The sequence below is a fragment of the Coffea arabica genome, chromosome 7c (genome assembly GCF_036785885.1).
Source record: "Coffea arabica cultivar ET-39 chromosome 7c, Coffea Arabica ET-39 HiFi, whole genome shotgun sequence".
In the NCBI taxonomy this organism is placed as follows: domain Eukaryota; kingdom Viridiplantae; phylum Streptophyta; class Magnoliopsida; order Gentianales; family Rubiaceae; genus Coffea; species Coffea arabica.
In genome coordinates this window covers 7,446,707-7,457,647 of record NC_092322.1, presented here as the reverse complement: position 1 = coordinate 7,457,647, position 10,941 = coordinate 7,446,707, and the positions used below count along the sequence as shown (strand labels likewise).

The window sequence follows — 10,941 nt, the reverse complement described above, 5'->3', positions numbered from 1 at the left end:
TTTCTCTTGTTTGTTATAGTCTAAGAGACAGCAGAGCGGAGATTTCCAGATTTCCGTTTTTTTCCCCTCTTCATATGTATACGAACTATGAAGTTGCGCCAAAACTTGACCATTTGCATTATTTTTTTGGTGAATTCTTTCAAGGCTCATGATTCAATCTAAAATTCATTGTTGGTCTGAGGTTATGAAGTTCCACCGCGGTAGTTAGCAGTAACATGATAGATACTTGCTTCAGTTAAAGTACGTACTTGATCAATCGTCTGCAGTAATCTGCAATCAAGGAACTAACCAAGACATGCATGAAATGAAAGCATACTGTATCATTACATAGTTGTCGAAACTTGTTTCTCTCTCTGGTTCGATCATTTCGTACAAAAAAGTTGAAGATTGAAACGTGTTCTGAAATAAATGTTGGGCTGCATTCGATTTTGGTGGTTATATATCAATTTGAAGAATCGCACGGGCACTAAGAATAATATACAAGGTAAGCCAATAATATTCCTATGAAGATTGTAGAGCTCAAAGATATTTACTTACGTAGACATAATATCCTGTAAACCATGTAAGTCATTGGTGCACATCTTAAACGGGAGCAACGTCCTTATGCTTACAGTCTTTGATACAATAAACTGAATACACCTACCAAGTTTTTCAAAATAATTTCTTTTTATTTTGTTTGTTTTAAAGGAGATACTGAGTCTTGGAGAAGGGAAAAAATAGAAGAATTGAAAGTCGAACAAGTAATCTCATGATTTATGAAGGGTTGAGTTAGATGATAAATTGAAAAGAATTATAAATAAGAAATTTTGAATTCAAAATAAAAATCTCTCGTTTAGGAAAAAAAAATTGACCTTACGATCAACTAACTAATGATATATTTTTATTTATACAATTTCATAGTCAACTAACTAATGGCTTACTATTATTTACGCACAGTCTAACACACAAGTATTAAGAGTTAGCTCAATATAGCCAAAGGCCTCAACATAAAAAATAAAAAATAAAAAAAACTTGTTTTTTACAATATGCACTCTCGCATTACAGATGTAAGTATACACTAAGATGAATGATATACAGTATACACATTCAACAATATTAAGCAACTAACCAACCTTTTGATGCACCACAAAGTTTTTAGTGTCACTTTGACAATTACTTTCCGTGGACTTGCAAAACCGATATTTTTTCGTAGTCTATGATCACACGTTACATGCAACTTGAGTGGGTCAAATCCCATTTTCCTTTTCATAAAAGAAAGCGAAATACTTGAAGCTACATAGCTTGGACTTGCACATCATCATCATCATGGTGTAAAATGAATTACGTACGTACCAATAAAGTCTTTGCTTCTTATCCTTTTGAAAAAATGATAATACTATATATATAAAAAAAAAAAAAAACCATTATGATATTTCCAATATCAAAGAAAAAAAAACGCCATTATGGAAAACTAGGTTTTCGATTGAAAAAACAAAAAGAGAAGAAAGAATGTAGGGACGTACTCATCAATTCTCTTATAATTGAAAAACAAATAATCCGACATTGAAATTCTTTTTGTCCATTAAAAACTTTATGCATGGTACAATAAATCTATAAGGAGGCTACTGATTTTCCCTATTTTAAGTGATAATTTGGCGTTCAAAAGGTCCTGCATATGTATGCTGATTGCCCCCGCAACCCGAACCAATAGCAATAGTGATGAAGACGGCATCTGCAATCTGCATGATGGTTAACGCGTTTCTTCGTTCTAATTTTTCCATGTCAATGAGAACATTCAAGTCTTTGCTGGCCCCTCCAAGCCATTGAGTAGGCCATTTTTTAGCCAATTATTCAATCCCCAGCAACTTATTTCCATCCACGCAGCCACCTACCTTTCTTGTCAACCACTAAATTAGTTTGTCATATCCGGAACCAGGGATATTGCATCCCTGCTTTGGCCAAGTTCTTTATTTTCAGTTCTTACACAGCTTCTCTATGCATGGATATGAACAAGAGAAAAACTGCAAAATGTTGGAGTTGACTTCTTCGTTATTGCGGACAACTAGCTAGTATGAGAAAGACGCAACGTCTCTTGATCTGGTATTGAGGAGATAGCAACTGATTAGTGTTTGTCATTAATAAGGGTCAATCGTTAAGAGAGGCCTCAAGTACTCTACTTAATTCTTTGTAAATTAAAAGTGGAATTACTTTGAGAAAGTGTCTAAATACATAGATGTAATAAATATGAATATGTGCATGCATTCATTCACGTAGTAAATTCATCGTATCTTAATTAAGTGTATTATATATCGAGTGTTTGAGCAATCCTTAAAATATATATATATATATATATATATATATATATATGATTGATTGACTGTGACAGTTAATATCGCACTTAAGTTTGATTTTTTATTTATTTTCATTTTCTTTCCCCTGCATGAGCTTTAAGCAATGGCTTTTGATCATCATTAAGCTAGCAGGGAAGTCGATTACTGAGTTTTATTAAGTAGAGCAGAAGTTAGGTTAATCAATTCCATCAATCATCAAATGTCGATTGGGCATGGTTTCTTTCATAAATCGACCAAGACATGTTGGAAACATATTCTGCCTTGCACATGCAGTTGGGACCTCCAAATGGTCCCCTAATTCAATGGTTTGATTAAGTTCACACAATTGAAGATTAAGATTTTGGTCTCTGGATTTGGATTGGACGTAAGACCTAATTAATACTATTAGGGTTTGTTGACGGAACCGCGAATTAAGCAAATCCCGTAGTAGGAATTAGAAGCTGATCAAAAACAATTTCCCTTGATGAATTGAAGGAGACGGAGAGCACAGGCTAATAAAACTCTGATTGATAAGAGAGGCCTTAAACCCTCCAGTCATTCTTCAAAAACTAGTACGTGTTGATATGTCCCAAACACTTGCTTAATATCAACTTTAATTAACACTTGCTTAATTAGTTGCGTTAACGTGTGGACTATATATGTGGTTTATCAGTTGTTTTCTCTTCATTCTGTTTGGCAGCAGTTATCCTTTCTTCTTTGCTTTATTTATCCACGGACACAACCCAGAAATATATATATATATATATACACACACACACAATTGAGTTAACTTTTAATAATAGTAGAAATACGAAATTTGAGTTTTACTTGACCTTTCACTAATTCACTCAACTCGTAGCTTACAACTAAACTAGATTTGGCCTTAATTTTTTAAAAGAAAAATGGCGGATGATATTGACATTTCTAGAAAAGCTTTGTGTGGTTCTTAAATCCTAAGATTCAGTCGAAATGGAACTTTTTTTAATTAATTAGACTTGAGCAACTGCGTCGGAGCTTCTTTTTTTTTTTTTTTTTTTGATAGCAACTGCGTCATGTTTTTTAACTCTCAATCACCTTAAGCTATGATGTCATACATTTCATGAATATATATATATATATATATATATATATATTTTGGAAAGTCAAACCAAAGGTCCAAAGCAATCCACCGTAAAAGTTGAATTTTCTGTTCACACGAAACCAAAAAAGTCTTCTCATCGGGTCAAACAAGCATTTTCAGTAGAAAGAAAGCCTATTCAACGCATAAATCCCCGTTATAATAAAAATAGTAGTCAATCTTTTGCGACCACCGTTAGTGGTCCAACCATTTATCTGAAATTGACATCTTTCGTAACTTCACCGTCGAAATTTCTGACCTCCATACCCAAGTCAACGTCAACGTCAAGTGAGACAATTTTATTGGTCCTCGGTCGCCGCCCAAATGCCAAATAAAATAGTAAATACGTACCTTCGGCGCACTTTGGAGAGCCAAAGCCACTGATCGCTACTGCCCAGGAACTTCAATTCGGAGAACACACTTTTGTTGTGCTTGAAGACTAAAGAAAAATTATACCAAACGTTTGGTTGGTTTTTTGTGAGTTGATGGACTAATGGTGTACTGTTATACGTTCCAGCTCAGCCGCCTCTGATACAGATGAATTTTGACAGTCCCTTTCTGTGGGCTGTGCAGTGTCCCTTTCTTGTTTGTGAACTGTGAATCAAACACTTGGGATGGATAGGATTTGATTTAGGCTGTAGGGAAAAAGTTCTGTTGCACCCAATTTATAGCATGACTACTTGTACTACGAAGACTTTTATTATTAGTAATGTATACACAATTCAATTGTCGGGCTTTTCATCGGTACCATGCAATCTAATCTGGAGAATAATTCCAGTACTATTAACTAACGTCTTTTGCGATTTTGCAATAAAGAAGTGAGAATGACAATGTGCGAATTTCAATCTTAGAATTGGTTGGTGGAACATTAGGATTGCTTTGTGGCGACTAGCTTTGTGCTCATGGTTTGAATTGCACTAGAGGACCCTTGTCAACATATCTTTCACATTTCCATCATCAATTAGTACGGAAACTAACAACTATGGAGATTTTTGGCATAATCATGGAGGGCAACATAACCGTGCAATGTTACTCTTGTATTCTTACGATTAACAAACTAGAATTTGAGTTAGAATTTCAATCTTAGATAATTATGAGTTAGAATTGCTCCATTTCAAAAACATCTGAGTTGGAATTGCTCCAATTCATTTGAAGAGCCATGACTTGGCTCGGGTTCCAATTAGCATAATTTAATTTCTTCTTCAAAGGTAGTTCAATTTGTCAGAGACACAAATAATCTGCCTAATAGCCGCTCATTCAATATAACCACGAAGTTTTGGATCTTCCAACCAGCAGGCAGTAAAAGGTGCTTCTGTAGCAGCAAGGGCAGCTATTAATGAAAGGGTACACGCAATTCTGGATTATCAACTGCGTTTCACCACCAAAAACCAACCTCTCCTCCATGGCCTTGCAAATCCTGATAATCATTCAAACTCTGGATCCATCCTTTTCGAAAAGCTTATTGCATTGCTCGCTATTGCATCCGCACAAGTAATTACGAATGGAGGCAATTTGCTATTTCCACGTTACAGCGGAATACGACTTCCCACGTTGACTTCTTTCGCTACATTACTAACAGACAGCCAATCGATTTGGTTTACATCAAATTTTAGAATCAGCTAAAACGGAAGCGTAAATTGGAAAACCATCCACGTCTCTAAATGAGCACTAGCCAAGTTCAAAAGCGTACATAATTTTTAAGGTCTCAAAGGCCGAATATTATCCTATACCAAAATGGGCAGCAGAACATGGCTTTGATGATCTCCCTTGCATAATATACGAGCTTTGACGCTCTTAAGATTACAATCATATTCTGGAATGATCACCTCCTTACAGGTGGCACAACGCCCCTACCAGGTGGAGCTCCACGACCAGCAGCCTGAGCCTGCATACATGGATGGCACAGTCAGGCAAACTTCACTCCACAAAACTTAATTTGTAACTATCTATTTCTCCAAGCTAATCATTTTATAAAACTACATTCTCTTTGTTTTACAGTATTTGTTAAATCCCAGTTTTAGAGTGGCCATCCAGCATTGCCTTTTCTTGACAAGAGATCATAATGCATTTCAGAGCTTACAGTACAGATATGGAGTGTCATTCCTAACTTTTAGATTTAAATAAATGATCTTGGAGTATAAGATGCAAAAGTCACGAAATAGATCTTACCCTGGCTCTCATGGCAACAGCACGTCCCCGTCCAACGCCAAGTGCTGAACCCTTGCCCTTCAAAAGATAATATAAAAAGCATAAGCTAAGCTGTTTTGGTCACAAATACACTCTAATACACATGGGCAAACTGGGAAAGCACCTTGATTCTAGCTTCTAGACGTTTGAACATTGGAGCATTCTTAAGCATATCTGGAATCACCATAAACCTGATAAAAATTTGTTTCAGAACTCAGAAAGCAGTTGAGAGAATCAGAAAACATTTTATATTACACTTTCTGTACCTGACTTTGCTTCCTCGAATGAAAACATGCTCCAGTTGTGATACCTTGCCATCCTGTAACGATACAGACCAAAATTAGTCTTCCACAAGACTAAAAAACGCCAAAAGGGCACGACATAACATCTTAATCCAATGAAACTCTCTCTAATAGGCAGTCAAAAACAACTGAAGTCTTGAAGCTAATTTGCTTCAGTTCAGAGGTTTAAAAAAGAAGATATCAGGATTGAGGTGGCTAAAGATGTAAATCATATCAGTGCTTCAAAGATCCATGAAAGGATAAGAGACCGTTCAGAATCTATCAACAATTCAAAAAGAGATCTATATTCTGTAGCCATTGGTGTAGAAGAAATTATATGGCACTGGAAATAATTGCTCATGAATGTCAAAAATGACAGGTCCAAATTCAATGAAATTATCAAGGGAATACTCTTAAAACCAGCTGTCAGTTAAAATAAGTACGATAAATGAGCATCCACAGGTCAAAAAGTTCCTTACAACCCCAACCCCAACTAGTCCGACAAACTGTGAACTCTAAAGCATGTGTGCAGAAGACACTTAATTTGTTGTAAAATCTGAGACGTGCATCTGACACCTAAAGGACACGTCATAAAATAAGATGCTTAATTCTACAATAAAAACACATATTAAAGACCTTACCCACAAAAAAAAAAATACACATTAAAGAACGGTTTTGCATGTAAGATCAAAGAATTTTAAAAATGCAAATACACGACTAGGAATTTAGTTGGATAGAATTCTGTTATATGAGAACATATTGCCAATAATAGTTTTAAAATACTTATGCCACAAACATGAAATTCTTACTAGGAAAACCTATATACATCATTTATGAGCACAAATACAACTGACTGTCCTCGTGTTCTGAATAGCATTCACCACCCAACCCATGTTACCTCCTTAAAGAGTGAATAGATTTCAGTTCCAATTTACTAACATCCCATATTTTCAATTTTCCTGCCACAGAAAATCATCGTAGGCTCCCGCCCATCATGCATTGGAATCAAAGTGAAAGAAAAAGTTCATTAAGAAGCTCGAAAGCAGCATAAAGAAACCTGAAACAGAAAAGCACTTTCACAATTCTTAATGAAGGGCAGAATAACATCAGAACGAGAGTACCTTAGCTGTGAAAGTGATGTTCTCGAGCTGGCAATTCCAATTGTCTTCGCATTCAACCATGCTGCCTCTGTAGAGCTCTCCGCTCTTCAGCTCTACGGTCACGATGTGTCCTGTGGCTTCGTGTAGAAGCTTCACCGGTATTCCTAAGCTACGACTCATTGCTATTGCTATTTCCTGCTATGCTCCCTACGCAAAACCCTAAACCCAAAGTCCAGCAAGAAAACTACCAAAAATTAATTAGCAGTAACTGTATACCGGTAAATCCAGCACAAAGCTTCGAAAAAAAGTTTTAAAAATTGTAGACAAACGTAAAAATAAAAATGCACAATATATTCTAAGAATTATAGCCAAAAAACACAGATGCATACAAGAGATTGAAATTTGTGAGATTAAAAGTAAATAAATAAATAAAAGGCGAGAAGAGAGATAAAGTAAACCTCACCGGATAAAGAGGTAGAGAAGTATAAAACCATTCCAATCCACGAGAATAAAATACAACCATTACAATCTAAAGTCGAAATACAAAACCACAAGCTGTTTCATTACAATCTAAACCATCACAATACTTATACAACCATTCATTACAATTGAAAGATATTGCTTTTATTGAAATTTCGAAACTACTAGAATACTCACAAGCTGTTTGATGAAATGCCTAAGAAAAATAAACTAGAAACACAAATTAATAACAATTATAGCCCAGCCCCTATTAAGCAAAATCACCAGCGTACCTCAATTTGTCCTTGAAGATGAAGGCTGATGATGGCTTGAAGATGAAGACTGCCGGGCTGATGATGGGCTAGCTTGATGGCTGTAGACACCGACAATGGCTTGAAGATGAAGGACTAGAGTGAGAGAGAGTGAAGATGAGCGCTGAGAAAGTAGGAAAGCTGAAGACTGAAGGCTCTCAGTTGAGCTCCTTCTCGACTGAAGACTGGTACACTGGCAGCGGAGGAGGAAGGTGAGAGTTGTGAGACTGGTAGAGTCAGCGGCGGAGGAAGGAAGGAAGACTGAAGGCTAGAGCTTAAGTGCTTAACAAATTAGGTTTTGCTTTTTTGTCCTTTTTGACCGAAAACTAACTACTATAATGTATGGGTTAATTACATATACCTCCCCTAAGGTTGAGCCAAACTACCAGTCAAACCTCGAGGTTTAATCAAATAACAGTCTAATCCCTTGACTAAGCAAACGATTATCAAAGACCCCCTTGCTATCCTAAGACGTTAGTTAAGGTATGATGTCAGCAACAAAACTATTATGAGAGGCCAAAAATGCCCTTATAGACCCATGTGTCATCACTAATTCCTTTGACGTTTTCCTGAAGTAATAATAACATTTTTTTCTTTTCTTTATTTCCTAAAATATACTAAAAGAAATTGACTACCCAAGAACCACAAAAGAAAAAGAAAAGAGAGTATATAAAACCAATCTTTATAGTTCAGCAACTACCAACCCCCGCAAGCCATTAGATGTTTCTTCTTTTGCACATTGCAGAAAATTCATATCCAGAATCCTAGGTACAACTTCTGGAGCCATACTTTCACTAGATGTGCACCAGAGTTTGAGAATCTCCACGGACAAGGAGGTAAAATTTTCATTTTAGCAAGTTTTTTCCTTTTTAATTTTTCTAACGGGTAAAAGGTGGAATTTTTCCCCAAGGCCTTAACTTTTAAAGGCTGCACAACTGGAGAGAGCTTCTTGTGTATAAAATACAAAGCTTATGTTATATCACACCTAATCCAAACTACTACAACAGTTAGAGTTTGCAATTGGAAGCTCAGATTCCGTCCCCTTATCAATTCAGGATAACAAATTTCCTAGTCGATCTTGGCCCATTTTAATGCCAGAGACACAGAGCCAAAAACAGAGGAGCACTTACCTAAGTGAGCCAGAGATGAGCAGTGATGAACCAGCGATGAACTAGTGAGATCTTGGTGCTTCGTCTTCGACACTCGGCAGCGATGAACCAGCACGGCAGGACACAACCGACAGGAGACGTAGAGTGCGGCGGACTGGCGGAGGCCGGAGAGGCAGAGAGCAGCTTCGATTTGGGAATTGGGACTTGGGACTTGGGAGTGTTAGTGCTGTGAAAGCCCTTGGCAGAGAGAAATTAACTACCCAAGAACCACAAAAGAAAAAGAAAAGAGAATATATAAAACCAATCTTTATAGTTCAGCAACTACCAACCCCCGCAAGCCATTAGATGTTTCTTCTTTTGCACATTGCAGAAAATTCATATCCAGAATCCTAGGTACAACTTCTGGAGCCGTACTTTCACTAGATGTGCACCAGAGTTTGAGAATCTCCACGGACAAGGAGGTAAAATTTTCATTTTAGCAAATTTTTTCCTTTTTAATTTTTCTAACGGGTAAAAGGTGGAATTTTTCCCCAAGGCCTTAACTTTTAAAGGCTGCACAACTGGAGAGAGCTTCTTGTGTATAAAATACAAAGCTTATGTTATATCACACCTAATCCAAACTACTACAACAGTTAGAGTTTGCAATTGGAAGCTCAGATTCCGTCCCCTTATCAATTCAGGATAACAAATTTCCTAGTCGATCTTGGCCCATTTTAATGCCAGAGACACAGAGCCAAAAACAGAGGAGCACTTACCTAAGTGAGCCAGAGATGAGCAGTGATGAACCAGCGATGAACTAGTGAGATCTTGGTGCTTCGTCCTCGACACTCGGCAGCGATGAACCAGCACGGCAGGACACAACCGACAGGAGACGTAGAGCGCGGCGGACTGGCGGAGGCCGGATAGGCAGAGAGCAGCTTCGATTTGGGAATTGGGGCTTAGGACTTGGGAGTGTTAGTGCTGTGAAAGCCCTAGGTGACGGCAGTCACGGGCTCACGGCACTATGCAATATTGCAAATTTACAATGGTTGTTTTCTCACTTTTCAATTTTCATCAGCTGAAGATGAAATCCGACTTTTCCCAAATGAAGTGATTTTGTAATTTTTAATATACAAACTGGGGCTCCTAAATTATAATACATTCATTATGCTCCTCAATGATTTAAAAATTAATACTGATTTGATCCCCAAATTTATTCATAATTGAACACATTACTTATGTTCAAATCATTTTGATGTTTAATTGGCATTTATTTGATCACTTATACTTAAAATCCTTGGTATATGATTTGAGAAACACATAAAAAGTGATTAATTTAAACTAATTTAGTTAGTAGTTACAATGAATTTATAATTTACAATGATTAATAATAAGTAATATTAGTTACAAACTTACAAATTACAATGAATCAATGATTAGTGATAAGTTACATTAGTTACAAACTTATAATTTATTTCAAATCAAAATAAAACTTATTTACTTGATTTGCAACTCACATGTATTCACTTACACTGCTTAGTTATTTTGTCTATACTTAAAGCCTTAAGATTAGTAAATAGATAATATGAACTTTTAACTTATTTGATCACTTATACCTACAATCCTTAGTCTATGATTTAAGGAACACATAAAAAGTGATTAATTTAAACTAGAATAAACCTTAGACTGTACAATGATTAGTAATAATTTATGAATTTATAATTTACAATGATTAATAATAAGTAATATTAGTTACAAACTTACAAATTACAATTATTAGTGATAAGTTATGTTAGTTACAAACTTATAATTTATTTCAAATCAAAATTAAACTTATTTATTTACATATGTTATTGTGAAAGTCAATACACTAATACATTGATTTGCAATTCATATACATTCACTTACACTGCTTAGTTGTCTTATCTATACTTAAAGCCTTAAGATTAGTGAATATGTAATGTATATTTAGAGTACACTAATACTTGTAAGTTATAGATTACGCATTCAACTATTCAATAATTCAAACATGAATGATGCATCAAATTACCAATATCTAAATTCTAATTACTAATTATGTTTATTGTTT

The 10,941-nt window shown here is 35.8% G+C and overlaps 1 protein-coding gene across 9 annotated transcripts; it reads right to left on the bottom strand.

Annotated features, from left to right (window-relative positions):
• Positions 1-4,952: 4,952 nt before the first annotated feature.
• LOC113701717 (small nuclear ribonucleoprotein SmD3b-like) lies at positions 4,953-9,887 on the bottom strand. Of its 9 annotated transcripts, none has more exons than XM_072057501.1 (8): positions 9,629-9,886; positions 8,895-9,129; positions 7,747-7,957; positions 7,016-7,238; positions 5,880-5,932; positions 5,738-5,804; positions 5,596-5,652; positions 4,953-5,311 (listed from the first exon to the last, which is right to left on the bottom strand). In XM_072057501.1, the coding sequence occupies exons 4-8, from the start codon at positions 7,172-7,174 to the stop codon at positions 5,249-5,251; spliced, it is 399 nt and encodes a 132-aa protein (XP_071913602.1). In that variant the 5' UTR covers positions 7,175-7,238; positions 7,747-7,957; positions 8,895-9,129; positions 9,629-9,886; the 3' UTR covers positions 4,953-5,248. The 9 variants fall into 9 exon arrangements, with proteins under 9 accessions (XP_071913602.1, XP_071913601.1, XP_071913607.1 ...); XM_072057500.1 differs by having other exon boundaries at positions 7,016-7,213; XM_072057506.1 differs by having other exon boundaries at positions 7,747-7,845.
• Positions 9,888-10,941: the final 1,054 nt, after the last annotated feature.

Excerpts from the sequence above, each read along its gene's own strand:
- LOC113701717 (XM_072057507.1), bottom strand. The coding sequence starts at position 7,174 with ATGAGTCGTAGCTTAGGAATACCGGTGAAGCTTCTACACGAAGCCACA. Across the intron at positions 5,933-7,015 it reads ACATCACTTTCACAGCTAAG|GATGGCAAGGTATCACAACT; the intron begins GTACTCTCGTTC and ends GTATCGTTACAG. Across the intron at positions 5,312-5,595 it reads CTGTTGCCATGAGAGCCAGG|GCTCAGGCTGCTGGTCGTGG; the intron begins GTAAGATCTATT and ends CCATGTATGCAG.